Source organism: Pteropus vampyrus, unplaced genomic scaffold (assembly GCF_000151845.1).
Source record: "Pteropus vampyrus isolate Shadow unplaced genomic scaffold, Pvam_2.0 Scaffold276, whole genome shotgun sequence".
Classification (NCBI taxonomy): domain Eukaryota; kingdom Metazoa; phylum Chordata; class Mammalia; order Chiroptera; family Pteropodidae; genus Pteropus; species Pteropus vampyrus.
The window spans coordinates 672,681-695,742 of NW_011889057.1; the positions used below are offsets into that span (position 1 = coordinate 672,681).

Here is a 23,062-nt window from a genome sequence, read left to right on the forward strand (position 1 = left end):
CATCTTCAGCAAATCTCTTCTAACTCTTCTCCTATCCCAGAAATTGATTCCTTCTATTCAAATACTTAATAATTCAGGAGATAATTATTCAATCGAGCCCTATCTTCTTTTGTTGTTGGCAAAATACACTCATCTCAGCACAGGCCAGAGGAGATCCTCAACTGATCAATGAATATTTATTGTCGATCTCTTCCTTTTAGGAGCCTCCTGCATACTTCGCAAGCTTTAAACCTATACTTCCAGTATGACAGACACCCCCGCCCCGCAAAAGACCACTCTTCCCTGTAGCTCAATTCCGCACTTCTTCCCAAATAAAGCCTAACTTTTCTAACCAACCCTGTAAGACTTTGGAATAATCCACTTGACTAGGAGAAGGGGAAGAATGTTTGTAAATTCACTCCTAATTGGGTTTTGATTCCTATTACCTTAAGTCAGCAAAAAATTCATTGCGTTGTGATTTTTGGCTCAATGTAGGAGATGGACTCAGATAAAACAGTACTTGTGACAGCTCCCCTTTTCCTTACTTTATCACAACTACCACCCCGCCTGCTCGAGGTCACATGGACCAGCCCGGTTCGCCCCGCCCCGCCCCGCAACCAGGAGGCGACTGGTCCCTCCCAATCTGGTGGCGGGAAAAGCTGCAGCCGCGGGTGGGGGGACCGCTGCCTTCTCGGGGATCCTGAGGACCGGCGGGGAGCGGGTGAGTGAATGTGTGGATGAGAGAGCTCTGAGTGGACTGCATCCCTGCAGAGCTGCGGGGCACTCGGGAGATGCTGGGTCTTCTTTCCCGCCACTGAGTTTAAAGGCAGGAGGGGCGGGGCGCGCACTTTGGGTGCGCACGCGCAATTCCCCACCGTGCTGCACCCTAAGTGAGTGCCATGGCGTTCGGTTCTCACCGGAGACTTTCCCTCCTTCCCACGCCACTCCGCACAGTTTGGTCTTCGCGCGAGGGTCGGGCTGTGATGGGAAGGGGCTTAGAACCCCTGAAGTAGAACAGAAAATTCCAGGGCATTTCCACTTCAGAACGCCCCCATCCAGTTCAGACCTGAGGAAACAGGTTGCAGCTTAGTGGTCAGCAGTTGTCAGAATTCACAGGTCGCATGGCTTAAATCTCGGGTTTTTATAGAACGATTTTTCATTCCTTTTCTTCCTTTCCCTCTGGTATAAGTCTTAAGGAGAATACAGCCTTCGCATGGGTTTGTTAGCCGGACCATCAGCCACCATTTAAGCTTCCGCCCTTGAGTCTCTCTTTACTCTGTCTTTCATGCTGCCATGAGTTATCTTTATAAATAAAATCAATCTGGCCATTTCAGATTAAATTTGAAACTCCTTTTGGGCCACCCACAGTCAGGCTTAAATCCGTAGGTGGGCGTCCATGGCCTTTCATAGTCTGGCCCTGACCCTCAGCCTCATTTTTTAAAACTCTCTAAAATTTTTCCTGATTTATGAACTTAACTTACAGCCACATGGAAAGGGTGTATCTGCATTGTGCTCTTTCATGCCCGAGTGCCTGCTGTTTCTTCTACTAGAAGTTCTGGCCACTTCTCTTTCAGGACTGAGCTCACTTGTTCCTCTGAAAATCTGTATTTCCAGCCCTCCTAAGGCCAAAGTAGTCACTTCTTTGTGTCCTTGAAGTACTGTACTTCCATTATCTGTGGCACAGGAACCTTATATTGAGCTCCTAACATGTATGGTGCATTGTGCTCAGTGCCCAGTGGACAGAGATGATTAGGTCAGAGTTCCTGCCCTCACAGTCTGGAACTCACAGTCTGGAAGGGAAAACACATGTAAATGAATCTGCAGTTACTGGATGACAAAGTAGTCTACCTGACTTCCTTACCTTACCTCTCTCAGAGCTCTTGAGTGAGCTTATCTCCTTCCACAGTTTCTCACACCATCCTGAGATGTCCTGATGCCTCCACATCTTCGGCCCCAACCTTTCCTCCTTCAACTTCGAGACTTTTCTACTTCAGTTCCGTTTAGAAACCCTATGTTGAGCATCTACCTTGTGCTTATCGCAATGATTACTTAGCTGAGGAGTTTATATTTTAGTGTAATTTGTTAACAGGGAATTGAGTTAGAATCACACATTTTCAAAACACACTTATCTCCACCCCCCCACCCCCCCCCATAAATTTTGATTCGGTAACTAGTCTGAAAAGTCAGTGGTGAATAAGTAACAATTCCTGCCCTCAAGGAATTTAAGACTAATGGAGGGGGACAGACATTTTAAGCAATCTATTTAAGCATTATGTGCAACATGAGCTGTAAATGCCATGATGGAAATCTGTCCACACACCAGGGAGAGAGAGGTCACTTCTTTATGGAGAAATCAGGAGGAAGTACCATTTGGGTAGTCTTAAAAGATAATTGGATAGACTCTAGGTGGATGAGAGAAGGGCATTCCAGACAGGGCTATCTTGAGATGGAAGCTTAAGAGCAGGCAGATCATTAAGGGCTTTATATTGTAGGCATTGGGATCCACCGAAACTTTAGTTTTGTATAGTAGTGCATGCCAATGGTAATTTAAGTTATACTAAAGTGAAAGAAATATTTCTTCTACCCTATACTACCCCTCCACCCCATCCCCCCACCAGGTCTCCCCAGAGATAATCACTATGAAGGTTCATATGTATCCATTGAGATTTAGGCAGGGTGGTTATATGGCCGGCTCTGGTAACCATATTTTGGATAGAGTTAAGAGAACAAGACTTGAGGCAGGGAAAGAGGTTAAGAAGCAGTTGAATAACCTAAGCAAGGGACACCCAGGACCTGAACTAAGGCAGTGGCAATGGGGATGGGCAGGGGCCAGACAGGAGAGCGTAATCAAATAGAATTAGCTCTAGTGAATGACCTGAGGTACCTAGGGGACGCCTAGATTTCTTTTGTGAATAACTGAGTAGGTAATATCAGTCCCTGAGAGGTCCAAATTGAAATGGAGACAAACTTGGGGGGAAGATGTTCAGTTTTAGACATATTGTGTGAGAGATATCTGTGAGACATAAAGATAGACAATGTTGTTTTATTAGTGGAACGTCAGATAGGCATCACAAGAGGTTAGAGGGGCAAGAGATACAGATTTGCTGGCCAACGGTTCAGAGATGGTAGTTGAAGACGTGGGAGTGGATGAGTTTTCCCAAAGAAGCTGTGTAGAGTGTTTAAGAGAACTAAGAGACATCAGCACTTAGGAGAAGAGGAACAGCCAACGTGGGATCAAGGAAAGGTTTTGTTTTGTTAGGTTTTTCCTCCCTAACATGGAAGAACTTTGAGCAACTCATGGGTGTAGGGCTGGCATAAAGAGAAGACTGGAAACAAATGAGAAATGGGGAATACCCAACTAAGGGACAGAAAGTGATTGATCAGTTACAAATGGAGGGCTTAGATTAGAAGCAAAGAAGTCAGGGCTGGCATTTGAAATATATATATTTTTAGGCTTGGGTGGAAAGAGTCAAGGTCATGTTTAATGACCTCAGTTGTTCCTAAGAGGAAGGGGGCAGAGACGCTAGGTGAGGTGTGGGAAGCAGTAAAGAGGCGTGAGGATAACAGCAAAAAGTTAGAAACAGCTGTTCTTTGGGAAAGGGAAGAGGGAGGGGACCAGGGACACTAAAAAGATTTGAGGACCCTGCTCTGGTTGGAAACTAAATATTAGTTGTATATCACTATGCAGGATTGTTTGGTTTGCTCCAGCATAACTGAGTCAGGATTTAAGTCCAAGAGTCTAGAAAGCAGATGGTTGCATTGGTCTGAGGCTGGGATCTTTCGCAGGGTGAGTACAGTGAAAGGAAAAAGGTCGAGACCACAAAGAGAGTGATGTGTAGTGATACAACAGTAGGCTATGTGATCCTGCTTTGTGGGACTCCAGTTTGATCATTTTGTTTTTCAGCTCAGAAATCTGCAGTGAATAGCTCCTTGGCTTATGTTCTAAATCCTTGAATTGATAGATAAGACAAGATTTTCCCATAAAGCTGATTCAAGCTCCACTTCCTATTACTTTCCTTTTAGACTCATCCCTTCATAGTGACTGCCTCTGCTTTTGCTCTGGCAGCTCTCTGCCTAAATACCACACCTCTCAGCTGCCTGAATCCTATGTAGCCTTCGCAAGGTCCAGTTCTAATCACACTTCCTCTGACAAAACCTCCTTGGCCACCATATTCTGAATAGAACCCTAGTTTTTCAGAATTTTTTTCCCCCAATATCACTTAGAGCATGTATTGTCTTTTACATTGTTTCTTCTATATTATGTGGGTTTTATTTCTGCAACTAATTTTTTTATACCCCCACTGCACCTGCACAACATTACTAGAAAAATAACTTTTCTAATTTTCTGTATGAAAAAACCATATAGAATATAGGTTTTATTATCAGATTCAACAAACACTGTTAAATTGCTATGAGATATTCTAAAAGCTTATGCTTTGTTTCTGTACTTATCTTGATACAGACTGCTAACTATGTGGACCAGCAATGGTTCGCAGACCATACTTTGAGCAGCACTGCTTGCCATAATGTCATTTAAACTTCCGCATTTACTTTCTCAGGTAAGGGAACAGGGTTAGGTTAAGCCACATGATCAAGATCACCAGCTTAGCACTGGACAGAACTAATTCAAATGCCAAATGTCATTTTGTTCATACTAGTGATTCTCAAAGCTGGTTCTTCAAACAGGGTTCGTTTGGGGCAGTTTTTTGTTTGGTTTTATTTTGTTTTCAAGAAGTGAATTTCCTCTTTTGAATTGCAAATATATTTGATATTTTATCCTTTGTTTCCTTTGGTTCTTGAATTTTGAGGCCTGTGAGTGTTAATTTCAGATGAATATTGCTTCATCTGAACTACTTAGTTGAGTGGAAAAAGTAACTAACATCCCTTTTAAATGTCTGTATCTGCTGGGTCTAAGATGTTTGACAAAGTTCTCATCTCTATGATGAAATGTGAAAATACAGTGTAATTAGTTTCTTCTTAAAATCAAATTAATCAAATTTAAAAGACTATACTTTATCCTGAGATTTTGTCCTAAGTTTTTTGAGTGTTTAAATAGTGAAAATAGAACATATAACAATTGTGTGGGGTGGTTTTTATAACAGCTAGATTGACATAATTTACATACCATGAAATTCACCCTTTTAAAGTATGCAATTCATAGTTTTACAACCATTACCCACTATCTAATATTAGAATATTTTCATCATCCCAAAAAGAAACCCCGTACATACCTACTAGCAGTGATTCCCATCTCCTCTTTCCTCTAGTCTCTGACAACCACTAATCTACTTTCTATATCTGTGGATTTGCTTATTTTGTACACGTCATATAAATGGAGTCATACAATATGTGACCTTTTGTATCTGGCTTCTTTTACTGAACATAATCTTCAAGTTTTATCCATGTCGTAGCATATATCAGTACTCCATTTCTTTTTATTGTCAAATAATATTCCATTGTATAGCTATGCCACTTATTGTTTATCTGTTCATCAGGTGATGGACATTTGTTTTCTCACGTTTTGACTTATAGATAGTGCTGCTATAAATACTCATGTACAAGTTTTTGTGTGGATGCACTTTTCATTTCTCTCAGATATATACCTAAGAATGGAATTGTGGGTCATGCGAATACTCTTTAACGTTTTGAGGAACTGCTAAACTATTTCCTACAGCTGCACCTTTTTACAGTCCTACCAGCAATATATGAGGTGGGGGAAGGACTTTTTTTTGCGGGGGTTGGGGGGTGGGGTAAGTGTCTTTAAGTCACAAAATTTAAAGTTGGAACCTTATGTGAGTCTCTAAATAAATAAAGACCTACTCATGAAATCCAGAAGTTTAAGAATTACTACATTACAACAGTCTGTATTTTAAAACAAAACCAAACCTATCCAGGAGTTTATCAGTGAAAAAAATAATAAAAGAACATTTCTTTTTTCTTGGTTCTTGGTTTTCCTGTTTTGCTTCATGAGTGAAAGAGGCGGCTTAGGGGGAATTCTTTTCAAAGTAGAAAACTCAGGAGGTGGAATAAAATTCTCTGAATGGAACAGAGAAATTATAGGCTTATATGTATCTGTTGTGTCCTGTTGTCTGGAAATAGCACATGTGGCTTTTCCTTTTCACTCTTTGTAGGAGGAAAGAAGTTGGTGGAGGTGACTATAGTGAGATCGTCACTCTCTTGTCTGTCTCTCTGGGTTAACCTTTGATGTTCACAGCAATATAAGAGTTTGGGCTGTTTCAAAACTCATTTACTGTGGGAGATAAAAAACACAAAGACTAACAGCTAGGGAAGGAGACCAAAGGAGACTGTAGGCTTTGAGAGAAGTTTCTGCATCTCTGTGGATACAAGCACTGAACAATAACTCTCAGTTCCCCAGCCCACCTGCTTCATTATTTCTGAAGGAGAGTTGGAAAGGAGACCTTTGGGCTAGGAAAGGGGATAGGAGGGAGAATTTGGGAAAACAGCAGTGGCTACCTTTGCTATTTTTATTGAAAAGTACCATTTCACCAAAAGAATGAAAAATAGTGAATGTTTTAAATTTTCTTTTATTATTTTTTATTATTATTTATGCCTACAACACCTGGTCTTCCTAGGTGGTCTCCTATCCAAGTACTATCCAGGCTCGACCCTGCTTAGCTTCCAAGATCAGACCTTGGGCTTGTTCAGGGTGGCATGGCTGTAGACCATGGACCGTGGCTCCAGTGGAACCTGAACCCAGAACCTTCTGTGTGTAAAGCAGACGTGCTAACCACTACCCTGTGGAACCACGTCCTGAATGCTTTTATTTTTAAATACAAGATGTATTTTTGATGCAGGATGGGGCAAATCTCCCCAAGTGGAGACTCAAGTCCTACACCAAGAGAGGGAGGGTCCTTGATTCCATGCAGGAAAGAATTCAAGCATGAGCCAGAGTTAGAGACAAAGGGAAAGTTTGTTAAAGAAGGAATAACGCTCCATAGACAGAGCATGGTCTCCTCTCAGTCAGAGAATGAGACTCCAAGTGTTTGAGGAAGTCGGTTTATATCTGATTCTTAGTTTTTATGAAAATCACAGCTTAAAGTCTTTGTTTTCCTGTTTTCCCTTCATGATACAGATATGCAGTGTTAAAGGTCTGGGTAAACATTAAATGTGTGGGTAAATACTTGTTAGTAATCTCTGCAGGAATTTTCCTTTGTTGTGTAGGTTCCTCGTTTGTCTGGACTTATGGCTGATCAGGCAGGTTCCCATAGCACGGTCGAGGCTCTGACTACAGCCTGGTTTAAAATTAGTCAATTTGTGTAGTTTCTATGCCTCTTCCGTATATCATCTTTACAAGTAATTTCTGAGATCCCTCATCTGCTTCGGATCATTCACGTTTTTATGTGGTTGCTGTGAACATTCTACCTTATGTGCCTTTTTTTAGTATAGGCTTTTGAATTTTAGTTTGCATAGTTTCTATATGTTATTTTGTTTATTGACATTCCAAAGTTTTCCTAGCTGTTCTCCAAATTCGGGATATCTGGGTTGTCTCCAAGTCTTTACCATTAAAGATAACTCATCTAAAAACATCTTAATGGGGTGTTTATTCTCTCCCTGAGCCTGTTTCTTCATCTGTAAAATGGAAGTGATTGTGTCTATCACTTAGGACTGTTGCGAGACTCAAAGTATAATAATGCTATGAAAGCCTTTTTTAAACTAGAGTGCACCAGGAAGAGGTATTTTTGCTTTTGTACAAATGATTTTCTTTCTTTTTTTGATTATTTTCTTGGGTTATAGTCCCTGAAATGGGTTTACTGGTTCAAAATGTATGACTCTCTTGATTCAAAATTAATTCATTCAGCAAATATGTATATGCTCTCTCTATGCCCTATTCTCTATATATCCAGATCTATTCTAGGCATTGAGGAATGCAGCAATAAACAAAACGAAATATCATCATGGAGCCTCCCTTTTTTGGGCTGACTCCTATTATATAAATAGTATATGAATATATAAATCAGTGATTCCTAAGTGCCAGTCAGAGGGACAGTACTAGTCTATAATAACATTTCTATCATTCTGAAGTGAAGTGAGAAAAATAAAGGCAATGTAGGGAGTTTTTCATAAAGATTTGTTTATGTACGTTGAAGGATAGGACATAAATAAGATTATATCATATATGCTTTTTTATATTAAACTATTTTGGGAAACATGGTGTTAATAGATATTAGTGGGTTTTTTTAAAAGCATTTTTTTTTTTAATATCCCTATTATCAGTCATGATAAGATGGTTTCCCCAGTTTGGAGGGATATATACTGGTACATGAAATTATAAAGCATGAGAACCACTGATTTTTAATTTTGTAGTATCCATCCCAATTTAGAATGCACTTTTATGTAACTTAATTAGATTCTCACAGTACAATAACCATGTAAGGGAGGTAGGGTAGGTATTTATCAGTTCAGGTCCTCCAGGGAGCAGACACTGAGATGGAGTTAGGGATGCAAGAGGTTCATTGAGGAGTGTGCCTGTGATAGATTGAGGGGAGAGCAGGACTGGGGGCAAGGAGAGCCTCAAGCCACAAGGCAGATCTGACAGTCTCAGCCAATGGGAAACTCTAAAGTAAGAAAGAATTGCCTGATAGAGGAGTCCTTGCTGGACAGAAATGACTAGGCCTTATATATATACCCCTGTGCTTTGTCATTACCTGGGGGCTGTCAAGGAAGAATAGGACTGAGGTCGATCCTGGAGGTGCTGTCAGTTAGCCACATTCTTGGCAGCTGAATGGCAACCTCTTTCTTGAAGAGAAATCTGAGCGGACACCTCCATGGCTGCTACAATATCCTTTCCCCTGTTTTTCAGATGAGGAACCCAAGACTGACTTGGTGAAGAATAGACAGGTAGGCAAATGAAGCTGGGACTCTGATCCCACCTTCTGACCATTGTACTGTTCTTTCTATTACGCCAGGTTGCATTTACGAGTTTTTACTGGATGTGTCTCATATGAAAGAATTCAATGCATTCAGAAATGCATAAGACAATATTTAGTAGAAGAGGAAAGATGTATTCGGGGTAATTATAGTGTAAAGTAATTCAGTGCTGGAGGTGGAAGTACATATAGAGTGATGTGTGCCATCAAATCCTGTCCTGCTTTGTAGGTGATCAGGAAAAGCTTCATGGAAGAGTGGCATTTGGGCTGGATTTTGAAGGTCAGACAGGCTTAGAACTTTCAGATTTAAGGAAGGGCAGACCGTACAGAAGGAGGGAATAAACTGAGCAAAGGTTTGGAGAGCATGCGGGGGCTCTGTGTCTTGGAACATGTATGTTTATGTTCCTTGGGTGGGGGCGGGGCGGGGGAGATAGCCAGAGGAGGCAACCAAGCTGTGGATCTAAGAATGATGAGTTGGATGGGGGTGTGTGAAGTATATATAACACAGATAATTAAATTATAAGTCTTATCTTATAAATATAAGGAGAAGAAGGTGAGGCCAGACAGACTAGATGAGTAACTTTTAGTGAACTGCAAGTTTTCTGTCCCCGGCTGATGTTTTAACTGTGTTTCCACCAGGGAAGGCTGAAACTCCTGTTGAGAGTTTATTTATTCAAGTGGTAATGAGTAGGCACAAGACTGCCAGCCTGCCTCATGACCCCTGGCCTGCGAGCTTTACAATAGGTTGTCTGACTCATTTCTTCTGCTTTTTCTGTTGCTCTCTGGTTTTGTCAAAATTGCAGGGGATTAGAACTTGAAGTCTTGGGTCTCTTACAGAACCTCTTCCCTTTCCACATCTGCAAGGATGGCTTCTTCCTTATCTGCTTTTCCCTCCCCTACTTATTTTGGTAGCCAGGTAACAGGTAGCTGTTGCCAACTCTTATTTTTGCCTTTCAGGTAAAGTGACGGGTTGAAGACAGAGGTTTGAGTGCTCTGTTGGGGTCAATTTTACAAATATTTAATGTTTACTTAGAATTAGTCTGCTATAGAGGAGGGAAGCTGGGAGAATGTCAGGGACCCTTCCAGACATGGCTTTCTCTCTGCTATTAGAAGACTTTATCATTTCACCCTTTTTAATGGCACAGTGTGATGCTGTGGCTTATTTCAAAGTTGTGCAAATTCAGCATCTTTATAGCCAGCTCTGCTTTCTGTTTTTGTCAGCTTCTTAGGCTGCCACTTGGAGGGTGCAGACACAGAAGCCCTTCAGTGTGTGTGTGTGTGTGTGTGTGTGTGTGTGAGAGAGAGAGAGAGAGAGAGAGAGAGAGAGAGAGAGAGAGAGAGAATGCATATGTATACACACTAGTAGTCTGAAAAAGGTGAATGTATCTTTGAAGAGAGTCAGAGGTCACCCCCGTCCTGGGATCTGCAAGTCCCATGAGAAAGGGCAGCGAAGGGAAGTCTCCCTTTAGTCTTCCTGGTTTTTCAGTGAGTGTTTTACTAGCTCACTCTTGTTGTACTGAGGGGTCAGAAAGTAGATTGGCAGCGGGTGGGGGTAAAGGGAGAGCAGGCAGCTTAGAGAAGTAGACCAGTTACATCAAAGCCAGGAGATAACATCAGGCATTACACCTTAGTCCTTTGGACATTACCCATTTCCTGGGGGGTGGAACCAGGGTGGAATCAGGGGCTAGAGGTAGGTGTGGAACAGGTCTTTTAGAGGAAGCTGCCACAGCTGAGAATAGCATGGCTGACTATGCCAAGGGGACGGGATCGATGGATATTCCCGATTTTCCACGGGAACAGGTTAGTGAATATAATGTGTTCGTGTGCGTCTGTGTTATTATTGTTAGGTTCCAAAACATCCAAGGTTCTGGAGCTGTGCTTACTTGATTATCTGATGAGGATTTAGGAATCTTAATGAGAAGGTGGTATGCTTCAGAAAAGGAAGATGGTTCTGGGAATTTAACCAGTTCCTATTTACCTCTTTTTCTCACCCATTCTGTTAGACGCTGGCTTCTACAAAGATTACCAAAACTTAAGAGTAACTTTAGGGAGGAGAGTGCCTCAGAAGCCTCCAGGCTCCTAGGGTAGATCAGATCCTAAGTGGAATCAGTGTATGGTGAAAGCTGAATTTTCTTAATTCTTGTGGTACATAGAGCTGTAACAGTGGATGTAGAAAGGCTGTGGGAGGTGGAGGGGCACTGGGTCTGGCAATTTTAAGAGAGAGGGAAGCTCATGCTCTGCCCCCTTCGTCCAAAAGGCTGCAGAGCTCTTTCACTCACCCTTCTGGGTGAAAGTTGATGCCTTTCTCTCACTGACCTTTCTTTCTACTAGGTTGTCTTGACTCTGGAACAGGCTATTTCTACAGTGTCAGACCCAAGTTAGAGCACGGGCAGGGGCTTAATCCTTAGGCTTGGAGCCTCTTCGGTTTCGATCAGGTAGAAGCCTTAACTTAAAGCTTTCCCTGGGACTTGGGAGCAGCACTTTTGGTTCTGACAAAGGTGGAGCATCTAACGATCTTGTTCAGAATAATCTGAACATTAGGGTCCTGCTTTGTTCCCCTCTCTCTTTCATGAGAGGAGCCTACATTTGTTATCTCTCCCTGTCTCTGCAGGCCATGTCATTTCTGTCTCTCCTGTCTCCACCTGCCTTACCTCTCTATTGGCTGGTCCACTGATGTATGGACTTGTTCATGATGAATTGTGAACTTCTGGCCACATGTAGTGCCCTTGGGTACTTGGAAGGCGACACCTACCACAAGGAACCAGATTGCTTAGGTGAGTACCTTTTTGAGAAAACAGGTAAAAAATTTGCTGGAGTCGAGGAGATCTGTTGAATTTTTCAAGCCATGGGTATGAAAACCATATGGGCCTGGGTGGAGCTTCTTCCAAGGTTTCATGTATTTATTCTGTCCCTGAAGAGAGTGTGAAGGATTTGATCCGCTACTTGAGGCATGAGGATGAGACGCGAGATGTACGACAGCAGCTGGGGGCAGCGCAGATCCTGCAGAGTGACCTCCTGCCCATCCTTACCCAACACCACCAGGACAAGCCTCTCTTTGATGCTGTTATCAGGTTGGCTCCCAGCTTTTTAACTTTCGCTGTCTGTGTTTGGTTTTTGAGCTGATAGATTTTGATGTTTGTGCCTGGTGAGGAAACTTAATAACCTCTTTCTCCTTCATTGACTCCCCAGGCTGATGGTGAACTTGACACAACCTGCCTTGCTTTGTTTTGGCAGTGTGCCCAAGGAGCCTAGCTTCCGGCACCATTTTCTTCAGGTGCTAGCTTACTTGCAGGCCTACAAAGAGGTGAGGTTTTTCTTCAGAGTCCCTAGGGAAGAATTTGGGGGCAGTAGGGAAGGAGAAGGTGGGGGCTAGCACTACTTAAGATATATTCTCCTTTTTCATAGGCCTTTGCCAGTGAGAAGCCTTTTGGAGTCCTCAGTGAAACCTTGTATGAGCTGTTGCAGCTGGTAAGTGAGTCTCTACTTTCCAAGACCCCAAGGACAGTTAGTTCCTTGCTCCTCCTCTGGGTAGAGCCCCAGGCTCTGTCGTTGTCAGGACAGGCTGAGTTTGGAGATACATAATCCGATCCATTGCCTGACTGCCTTGGGGCTGCTTGAAGTCTTTTCTTTTTTTCAATCCTACTCCTCCTCTGTGCCTTGGTCTCACAGCCAGGGTAGATGCCTCCTGCCTTCCACAGGGACTCTCTTCCTCTAACTCTCCTTCTGACTAGGGCTGGGAGGAACGGCAAGAGGAAGACAACTTGCTGATTGAGCGGATCCTGCTGCTGGTCAGAAATATTCTCCACGTCCCTGCTGACCTTGATCAGGAGAAGGTGAGAAGGTCTTGGATTGTCTGAGTTCTTGTGCTTGGTTAGGTCAAGCTGCCTTTTTTCACTTTTCCATCCTCTGACAAGTCGCAGGGCGCAGGGTGGATCTTTGGTCAAGGAATGAATTGGAAAACCTCAAGGCAGGGCAGTGGAACTGACTGACCTCTCTTTTTACCCTCACCACTCACTGCTCAGAGGATTGATGATGATGCCAGTGTCCATGACCAGCTTCTCTGGGCAATTCACCTCAGTGGCCTGGACGACCTGCTCCTCTTCTTGGCCAGCTCGCCTGCTGAGCAGCAGTGGAGCCTACATGTGCTAGAGATCATCTCCCTTATGTTTCGTGACCAGGTGAGGCCCTGGCCTATTGTCCTGATCCCTTCATCCACGTACTTTTCTGCTCTGTGGCCAGAATTGTTCTTACGATAATGGCTGAATTCTCTGTGGAAAGGTGGCTGACAAAGTAGCCAATGTCATGATTATGGGGTCCCATCAACAGTCTTATTTTGTTCACTCTTTCTGTCCCAAATAGAGTGAACTCAGAATAAGGAATAACTATCCTTCTGACTCTTCCCTCCTTGTTCCAAATCTAGACCCCTGAGCAGCTGGCTAGAGTAGGACAAGGACGTGTAGCTCATGAGCGGAGCACAGATGTGGCAGAACTGGAGGTGTTGCGCCAGCGAGAGATGGCGGAAAAGAGGACTCGAGCCCTTCAGCGAGGCAATAGGTGGGTGGCAGGGAGCTGTTCCAGCCACGTTTCCATTCTTTCGCTATGGAATACTGAGGGCTTGGGCCAACTTCTAAGACAATGGTGACTGGATAGCATTTTGCAGTTATAACATGCTTTGACATGCTGATGAAAGAAAATGGGGATAAAGCTTCCAGAGAATTGAGAAATCCCCCTGGACTTTTTTTTCCCCACTTCACGGTAGGCATTCTCGATTTGGGGGTTCCTACGTTGTCCAGGGGTTGAAATCCATTGGAGAGAGGGACCTCATCTTTCACAAAGGTCTCCACAATGTGAGTATGCCCCCATCTGGGTTGGGAACTCCGTGTTGTGGAGTTGGGGTACCTAGGAAGGGTGAGCATCTCTAGAAGTAAAGATTCCCTGTTTCAGAGCTTACAGAGTTGGAGACAATAGTAGAGCCTCTGGCATTATTGTCTTTACCTCTGTCTTCACTTAGCACCAGAGGGAGAGAACATTCTAAAAATTGCTTCTGAGAAAACTACAGAAACCAGGAGGTGGAAAGAGCTGCAAGGGGGGCGGGGTTAGGAGTAATTCTAATCCCCAACCCACACCCCCAGCTCCAAAACTACAGTTCAGATTTGGGAAAGCAGCCCCGGAGGGTGCCTAAACGTCGCCAGGTTGCCCGGGAACTGTCCATTCAGCGCCGTTCAGCCCTCAATGTGAGACTCTTCCTCAGAGACTTCTGCTCTGAGTTCCTGGAGAACTGTTATAACCGGCTCATGGGCTCAGTGAAGGTGAGAGCCTAAGGAAAGATGGAGTAGAGAGGTGATGGGGCCAGGGTAAGAAAGGCAACCTGGGGAGGAGCCTGTGGGAGGCTGACTCTGAAGTGTGGACTAGTAGGTGGGAAGGGTGTAGGGTGCCCCTGAGAGATGGTGCCTCTAGGGAAAATCACCCTAGAGGAGGGGGAAAGGAATGTGGAGAGAACAAGAGACAAGAGGGTTGAAAATTGTGTAATAATCCCAGAATATTGTTACAGTGGCATCCAGGGTCCACCCCATCATCATAGGACAGGAGGAAATTGGAAGCCTGAGGTCACGGAATGGTCTTTTTTTCCTGGACGTTAGGATAACCTGCTTCGGGAGAAAGCTCAGCAGCATGATGAGACTTACTACATGTGGGCCTTGGCTTTCTTCATGGCCTTCAACCGAGCTGCCTCCTTCCGGCCAGGCCTGGTCTCTGAGACCCTCAGTGTTCGTACCTTCCACTTCATTGAGCAGAACCTCACAAACTACTATGAGATGATGCTGACTGATCGTAAGGAAGCTGCCTCCTGGGCACGCCGGTGAGTGGGATGAGAATTGGAGTCAGATTGGGCATCTTGACCACGCTAGGAATTTGAATGCCTGAATTCTGGATGGTACTTTGTTTTCTGTTTCAGGGTTAAGGTGGCCAGGCTAGGGGGCAAGAACTGGTTGGGTCATTCTTTTGTTGATGGCACTATTTGGAGGGGAGAGCGGATACAGAAGGGTGGTACTATTTCCATGAACCTGTGTCCTAAATTGTTCTCTTTCCCTCATCTCGCAGGATGCACCTGGCTCTGAAGGCCTATCAGGAGCTGCTGGCCACAGTGAATGAGATGGATATGTCCCCAGATGAGGCTGTGAGGGAGAGCAGCCGCATCATCAAGAGTAAGACCCTAGCTTGGTCTCTGATCCCGGCCATCTCCATCTCTTGACTAGCATCACACTCTTCCCAGTCTCAACTTCAACCAAATCCTTTGCCCAAACTTTTCAGACCAGTACTTCCAATCCTTTCTTTTCCACATTTCCAGACAATATTTTCTATGTGATGGAGTATCGAGAACTATTCCTGGCACTGTTTCGAAAGTTTGATGAGAGATGCCAGCCCCACTCTTTCCTTCGTGACCTGGTGGAGACCACCCACCTCTTCCTCAAGATGTTGGAGCGGTTCTGTCGGAGCCGGGGGAACATGGTGGTGCAGGTGCTGGGCAGCCCCAGGATTTAGAAAGAGCTGGGCGAGAAGGGTGGAGGACTAGGGCTCTGTCTCTTCCCATTATCTGTAGCTTCAGCCAATATGTCAGAACTGCTCTGAACTAAGAGGGCAAGAGGTTTGTTGCTGATAGGGGTCTACTATAATTTCCTTCTTTCTTTAGATTAATTCCTGAAAGACCAATAATATCTTAATTCATTTAGGAAACATTTATTGAACACCTACTACGTGCTAAACACATAAACTCTGGAGGTTCATAGTTTTAGAATTTAGTAGTTACGCTGTGGTATTTCCTGGTTATACATCTGAAACACAGTAGTGAGATGGAAAGAGCCTTAAGTGGAAAATAAGAAGGTTTGAGATCTCGTCCTGTATTAGTTACTGTTAGAATAACTCAAGCTGCTCATGTCAGTCTCCAGATTCTTAGAGTTGGTTGTAATATCTATCCATGAGCCTGAAGTGAAATAATAAATGAGAAGTCTGGCATAAGAAAAAACAACTTAAAGAATTTATATCCTGGGGATACAGTGGCTCTGCTCTGTAAAAATTTTCCTATAATTCTATTTGCTACAGCTTAAAACTCAGTCAGCACTAGACTTGAAAGGGGTAGCAGTATCAATGAGACTTTCCTAAAAGGTATTTTTACGCAAGTTGATCAGGGCAGGGGTATTGGCTCTCACTCTTCCGCTTTTCAGAGTAAAAAATGGTAGGCTATATTTATGTAGTGCTTTGCATTTCACAAATCTCTAACCCCAAGAAATGAGTCAAGTGCTATTTCAGTGTTTTGCCCTGTATTTCATGCTTAGCCACATTCTAGGTCTTATCCATGCTGAAGTATAATTTACCTGTCTCTCCCACAGACTACAAGCTCTTCAAGGGCAAGGAGATAGGCTGTTCATTGTTGCTTCCCTGTTGCTTTTGAGTAGCACATACTGGTCACTCTGTGAATGTCTAATTAATTCAGATGTCTAATTAATTAATAGAAGACATTGATGGGGAAAAGGCCTTAGCTCTCCTGCCATCCTAACAATTCTTTTTCCGTAGAACAAACGAAAGAAGAGAAAGAAGAAAAAGAAGGCCCTAGATCAGCCCATTGCTTCTGGTAATGCCCCATACAGCCTAGGGGAACTGGAGGCTGTGTGGCCATCACTGGCTGAGCAGCTACAATGCTGTGCCCAGGTAGGTAGTTATAGAAACTCTGTTTTTCTTGAGGGTAGTGCTCTGGAGTGGCTGTCTGCGTTTCCCTCCTCCCTGTTCCCATAGCCTTAATTCCTTTCTAGGATCCTGAGCTTAGTTTAGACTCCATGGTTCCCTTTGATGCGGCCTCAGAGGTGCCAGTAGAAGAGCAGCGGGCAGAAGCCATGGTGCGCATCCAAGACTGTCTGCTGGCTGATCAGGCCCCACAGGCCCTGACCCTCCTTAGGTCTGCCCGGTAAGACCTCTGCCCATCCATTCTCCTGGATCCAGCTCCTGGGCTTTTGGGGGTAAGGAGAGGCTTTCACTGTGTACAGGGGTCTCGATTTTCAAAAGAGAGAAGTCCAATCAGAAGCCCTGGGACTCTGTGCTGCGTACTGAGTCCTGCGGAATTTTGATTGGTTTATTGGGAGATTTTACTGTTTGATAAAACAAAAACAGCACATTTAATTGAAGAAAAAAAAAAAGATAATTCTATGAGCCAAAGATAGCCAACATTTTGATGAGTTATCATCCAGAGTTTTTCCTGTTATTTATAGACATATCATATATTTTTTCTTTTACAAAAATGAAATATTACACATACTGATTTATAGTATTTTTTCATTTCTCAATATATCATGAGCATCATTTCTCATCAGATATATTTCTATAATTGTTAATGGCTTTAAAATACCATTGTTTGAATATGTACATTTTTTTAACCACATGTTAGTCCTTTAGATTGTTTGCATTTTGTTCTTATATGATATTCATTGCAATATGGCTTATGAAGGAAGTTTTCCCTAGAGTCTTTGTTTCATCTTTGAGGTAAGACTGACAAGTCTAAATTCAATCTCCCACTTTAAACTACAACTCAGATTCCCTCTGGTTGAAGCCTTTTTTTCTCTCTGTGGTCCAGGGAGGTGTGGCCAGAAGGAGATATATTTGGCTCTCAAGACATTTCCCCAGAGGAAGAGATCCAGCTGCTAAAACAAATCCTCTGTGCCCCGCTTCCCCGTGAGTCTCTGTTTCCTTCACATCCCTCTCCTTCTAGCTCTTCTCTAGCACCAGAGACCTGGTAATCCTCACTCTTCCTGTAGGGCAGCAAGGGACAGAGGAACAAGGGGCAGAGGAGGAAGAGGAAGAAGAAGAGGAAGAAGAAGAATTGCAAGTGGTCCAGGTGTCAGAGAAAGAGTTTAACTTTCTGGACTACCTGAAACGGTATGGGTAGAGAGTCCTGAGTTGGTTCCAGGGTAAAGATCACGGGGCTCTGAGGATGAGCAGTGTCCTATGCTGACATCCTCTCCCTCTCCACCTGGATGCAGCTTTGCCAGCTCAACTGTCATCCGAGCCTACGTGCTGCTGCTGCGGAGCTACCAGCAGAATAGTGCCCACACTAATCACTGCATTGTCAAGATGCTGCACCGGCTGGCCCATGACCTCAAAATGGAAGCCCTGCTTTACCAGCTCTCACTCTTCTGCCTCTTCAATCGTCTGCTTAGCGACCCCTCCTCTGGGGCCTACAAAGTGAGGCGATACTAAGGAATGGGGGTCTGGAGGCATAGGGGAGTTCTGGGGTAAAAGGACAGTCTTCAGGAGGTAGAAGGCACTGAGAGATGAGAGAATGGTGAGGAGGTAGGCAGACAGGTTGAGGGAGCTGCGTGGGGAAGGATAGAGAGAGTCTAAGTGTGAAGGGGCAGCTAGGAATAAGTGTAGAAAAAATACTTAGAGGGCCAGGTTTGTGTATACAGTTAGGCTCGAGGCCTCACAGCCGCCTCTCTCACACAGGAGCTAGTGACTTTTGCCAAATATATCCTGGGCAAGTTCTTTGCATTGGCTGCAGTCAACCAAAAAGCCTTTGTGGAGCTGCTGTTCTGGAAGAACACAACTGTGGTTCGAGAGATGACCGAGGGCTATGGCTCCCTGGACAGCGGGTGAGGTTGATGGGGAGGGATGGGCAGTAGGGTTGGATGACATAGAGTGTCACAGCTGAAAGAGCTTATGGATCAGTTAGTATAACCTTTCTTTCCCTTTCATAGATGAGAAAACAAGCCGTGAGGGTGAAACCTTTACCTAAGGTCACCCAAGAGAGGAACGGGACTGGAGCCTAAATCTCCTGTGTACTCTGGTTTCCTTCTGCTTCTGCAGCCCTCACTGGGGGAGTCAGTTGGGAGTGGGGCGGCCCTTACAGGGAGAATCTGTATATGCCATGTCCCAGAATGTGCTGGGGAACCATAAGGATTCATGGAAATGTTTGGCTTCTTTCCCTTAGTATCTCAGCTCCTCTCCTTTCACACTTCTCTTTTTCCCATGATGCTCTCAGTCCCTGCAGTGTCAGGTTCCATAGGCCCAACCTGGAAAATCTCTTAGTTTGACTTTTAGATTCTTAAGTGGGAGGAGAATGAGGGGAAGGTAGCACAGCAGTTAGGTTTCTGCTGGCTGGTACCTTTGCGGTATGAAGATTGCTGGCTCTCTTGTCTTTCCTTTTTTTTTTAAGAACTGACCAGAGAGGACCTTTGGTCTCCTTTCTGGGCCAACAGCCTATCTGCTTCCCTTCCTCTTTCCCCGTTTAGATCTTCTAGTCGCAAACCCCCTATGTGGAGCCCAGAGGAGGAGGCCCAGCTTCAGGAACTGTACCTTACCCATAAGGATGTGGAAGGTATGATGCCTTGAGATCTGAAGAGTTTTTGAGGAGGGCAGCCTGAGCTCCAAGACCCGTCTTTACTGCCTCACTCCTCCTCCAACTCAGGTGAGGATGTGGTAGACATCATCTTGGCACACCTGAATACTGTTCCTCGAACACGCAAGCAGGTCATCCACCATCTGGTACGGCTGGGACTGGCTGACAGTGTCAAGGACTTCCAAAGGTAGAGACATATGCTCTGGAGGGAACTGAGAAGGGGAGCCCTGTGTTCAGTGCCTCGGCTCCCTCTTCCATTGACACTTCCCTCTATAGGAAAGGAACCCATATCGTACTGTGGACAGAAGATCAAGAGCTGGAGCTGCAGCGGCTTTTCGAGGAGTTCCAGGACTCAGATGGTAAGTGAAGTGGAAGCTCAAGGAACCTCCAAAATGAGAGCCCAGTTGTCCATTTCTTTCCGCTACATTCTGTTCCCAAGAAAGACACTTATCCCATCTCTTCTATCCACTTAATATATTCATGGTGTCATTTTTGAGTGAATTGAGCTAGCCTCTTTCCAAAGACTTCTGATTTCCTTCACTTCCTCTTCCCCTGCTGCTCTTGGGTAGTCACACTTTTCCTCCTTACAGATGTCCTGGGTCATATCATGAAGAATATTACAGCCAAACGCTCGCGGGCCCGAATAGTGGACAAACTGCTGGCTCTGGGGCTGGTGGCTGAGCGGCGGGAGCTATACAAAAAACGCAGGAAGAAGTTGGCACCCTCAAGCTTGGTAACAGTCTTCCCCTGGCTCTGCTGGCGTGGACCCACACCCCTTGACGTGCTCCTTAGAAGTAGCCCACCTAGATTCTTCCTGCTTTAGGCTGTTCTGACTAGAACCCTCCAGTGGGGCGATCAGGAACCAGAGAACTCTACTTAGATCTTCATCTTGTCTCCTTTTTTCATTTCCACCCCCATTGAATTTTAGCCTAACAGAGAAGAGTCCCTGAAAGATTTTTGCCAGGAAGAGCCGGAAGAAGAGGAGAATCTGCCAGACGAGAGTGAAGAGGATGAAGACAAAGAGAAGGGCTCAGAAGCAGAAGAAGCTCCTCAGGATAGCTCAGTCCTTTCAACTGAAAACCTTGGGCAAAGCCTGCATCAGGAAGGTGAGGACTTGGACTGGGAGATGTGTCTCAGGTGGAGTTGGGTGTACAGGTCAATTATAAGTTTCCCTTCTTCCCTTAGGCTTTTCTGCTCCGCTCCTGTGGCTCCAGAACTGCCTGATTCGAGTAGCAGATGATCGGGAAGAGGATGGTGAGTGGGTGAATGATGATTTCAGGAAGACTAGGGTTCTGCAAGCTGCTGGAAACCTGGTCATGAGATAGAGGACCAGTTCTTTCTTCACATCTTCACCATTTGTGACTATGGACCCTGTTCTAGGCTGCTCCCAGGCAGTTCCATTGGTACCACTGACAGAAGAAAATGAGGAAGCAATGGAAAGTGAACAGTTTCAGCAGCTATTGCGCAAGCTAGGGGTTCGGCCTCCCGCCACTGGACAGGTAAATAATCACCAGTTACAGTGTCAACCTTGGCTTGTTGGTGCCATTTAAAAATACATATCATTGCAATTGCCGTCTCTATCCTTCTCTTTTCCTGTCATCACTTATACTCCTGCAGCAGCTGTTCTGCTAGTCCTCCAATCTCCCCTTCCCCTAAGTCCATTTTCCATGCTGCCTCCTGAGTTATCTTTCTAAAATACAGTTTTCGATATCATCACTTTTCTGTCCAGAGCTCTTGATGGTTCCCTACTGTTTGCAGTACGAAATTTCAGAGCCTCCAAGTGGTGCGCCTGTCCTTGGCTAATCTTTGCAGCCTTACGGCCACACCACCCACACACACCTACCTTATACCATAGCCGTCCTGGACTACTTTCCATCCACCAAGTAGTAGGCTTTTTCGTACCTCCAAACAGTTGATCATGCCAGTCCCTCTCCTGGAAGGCTCCAACCATACACAAGGCAACACACACATCGCCCATCTTCCTGATGAACCTCCACCTAGCCTTCAAGAGTTAATTCAGTTGTCACTTTCAGAGAAGCAGTCCCTCTCACTTTCAACCCCTGAAATGAAAGTAATTACTTTGGCCGCTGGGATTTGTTCATTCCCTGGATAGGCCCAAATCCTATGGTGTTAAACTATATTGATTCTTTCTCCCTTTAGATTGTGAGTTCTTGAGATCAGGGTTTATATCTGAGTCACCTTTTTGGATCCCCACGATTCATTTATTCAATTAACAACTGAATTTATCAAGAACCTCTTAATGTGGTAGGCACTGTGCTAGACTTTGGGCATATATGGGATAAATAAGTAGAAAGTAGAGTTCACATCCATTGTGGATCTTTACCAATGCAGGGTCTTATTTATTCAATGAATAATATCAGAATTTGGTGAACTAGAGGCTGGTCCTTTCCCATTGCTCATTTTCAACTTCTCTGCCCCTGTAGGAAACCTTCTGGCGAATTCCAGCCAAACTGAGTCCCACCAAGCTCCGGAAGCTAGCAGCTTCTTTGAGTCAACCAGAAGAAGGGGAAAAGCTTCAGCCAGGGCTAGACCCTAAAGTCCCTGGAGAGCAAGTCCCCAAGGAAGAGCACCAAAAGGAACACCGAGCGCAAGCCCTGAGGGCCCTCCTGTTAGCCCGAAAAAAGAAAGCAGGCCTGGTGTCCCCAGAGGGTAATAGCAGGACCACTTATCTATAGAGTACTTACTGTGTACCAGCTATGTTGGTCTAGAGGCTGATAGAGTATTTTGAGAATATGAGGACCCAGTTTTTTAATTTTATGCATCTTATGGTCATTTCAGAGGAAGGGACTGATGGTGGGAAGGAGCAGCTGAAAGCAGCACCCAAGAAGCGACAACTTCTGGACAGCGATGAGGAACAGGAGGAAGATGAGGGTAGGAGCAAAGGTAGGGAATCTGATTGGAACCTGGTCTTTCTTGTAACCTCTGGCACTCCTCTCTTCAATCCTAAAGATAAACGCTACCTCCTCCTTCCTCTTAAACATATTTAGATATTTTCTGTCTTCTCACCCATGTCATTCTCACAGCATCAGAGCTGGGAGCTCCAGAAGTCCAAAAGAAGAAACGGTTTCAGATTGAGGATGAAGATGAGAATGACTGAAGAGTCAGAAGCCTAAGGGTAGAGATAGACTTGTTTTTAGGTGGTGAGTTTAAAACAGCTGGAAGAGTCATGCAGGACCCAGAAACTCCTCTTGACTGGACAGAAGCAGTAGAGCCCTGGGTTTCCCCATGGATTTAGGAAGTTCAGGCAACAGTGTTGGACTCCTCTTCAGTCACTTCTTGCTTTTCCCAGTTTTATTAATATGCTTCAGTAGCTCTCAGGAGACTTACTCCAATTCTTCTAAGAACCATTTCTTTGAGTTATTAGTACCCCTTAGCAAATGAGAGAAGTGAGTGAAATATAGAAAGCACTTTGAACTCCTCTTGGTCCGTTCCTTTTGACTTTCTGCTAGAAGTGAGTCAAAGCACCAGATGGGGAGCTTTGTAACAATGAGTAGGGGTACACCATTTTTAGAAGGCATACTAGATAGTCCCATCCTCATTATCTTTCCTATGGTCACCTCCTAGACATCAAATCGAGCCCAATTCCTGCATTTGAGGTTGGGTTGGGAATGCATGCAGTACCTTCCAAATAAGGAATGTGTTTGGTTTGTGTTTGTTACTGAATTAAACATATAAAATTAAAAGTTGCCAGTGTTGATCTGACTTGCCAATCTGTTCAAGTACCCCAGCCCTTTGCCTGCTATGTTCTTGGAAGGAGAACTTTTAACTATTAAGTTACAAATGACCATCAGCC

General features: G+C 44.4%; 1 protein-coding gene, 1 long non-coding RNA gene and 1 pseudogene across 6 annotated transcripts; 1 reads left to right on the plus strand and 2 right to left on the minus strand.

Annotated features, from left to right (window-relative positions):
- The first annotated feature begins 581 nt into the window (after positions 1–581).
- On the plus strand, positions 582–22,966 carry TIMELESS (timeless circadian regulator). Of its 5 annotated transcripts, XM_011375659.2 has the most exons (31): positions 590–700; positions 8,801–8,838; positions 11,199–11,302; positions 11,479–11,641; positions 11,785–11,938; positions 12,057–12,171; positions 12,273–12,335; positions 12,599–12,700; positions 12,890–13,045; positions 13,288–13,421; positions 13,627–13,714; positions 14,000–14,176; positions 14,507–14,724; positions 14,967–15,070; positions 15,214–15,383; positions 16,437–16,571; positions 16,673–16,824; positions 17,488–17,585; positions 17,669–17,789; positions 17,894–18,095; positions 18,357–18,502; positions 19,142–19,227; positions 19,318–19,435; positions 19,525–19,607; positions 19,839–19,981; positions 20,177–20,354; positions 20,434–20,502; positions 20,629–20,747; positions 21,693–21,918; positions 22,048–22,152; positions 22,293–22,955. In XM_011375659.2, the coding sequence occupies exons 4-31, from the start codon at positions 11,545–11,547 to the stop codon at positions 22,364–22,366; spliced, it is 3,633 nt and encodes a 1,210-aa protein (XP_011373961.1). In that variant the 5' UTR covers positions 590–700; positions 8,801–8,838; positions 11,199–11,302; positions 11,479–11,544; the 3' UTR covers positions 22,367–22,955. The 5 variants fall into 5 exon arrangements, with proteins under 5 accessions (XP_011373964.1, XP_011373960.1, XP_011373961.1 ...); XM_011375660.2 differs by lacking the exon at positions 8,801–8,838 and having other exon boundaries at positions 592–700; XM_011375661.2 differs by lacking the exon at positions 11,199–11,302 and having other exon boundaries at positions 603–700.
- LOC111729739 lies at positions 6,548–6,663 on the minus strand (annotated as a pseudogene).
- LOC105302572 lies at positions 9,959–17,530 on the minus strand. The gene is made up of 3 exons (XR_896825.2): positions 17,404–17,530; positions 12,511–12,512; positions 9,959–9,970 (listed from the first exon to the last, which is right to left on the minus strand). It is a non-coding gene; the product is annotated as an uncharacterized LOC105302572 (long non-coding RNA).
- Positions 22,967–23,062: the final 96 nt, after the last annotated feature.

Bases quoted from the DNA above. Each gene is read 5' to 3' on its own strand.
- TIMELESS (XM_011375658.2), top strand. From the start codon at position 11,545: ATGGACTTGTTCATGATGAATTGTGAACTTCTGGCCACATGTAGTGCC. The intron at 13,422-13,626 runs GTGGGTGGCAGG...ACTTCACGGTAG, and splicing joins GCCCTTCAGCGAGGCAATAG to GCATTCTCGATTTGGGGGTT. The intron at 18,503-19,141 runs GTGAGGTTGATG...TTCCCCGTTTAG, and splicing joins TATGGCTCCCTGGACAGCGG to ATCTTCTAGTCGCAAACCCC.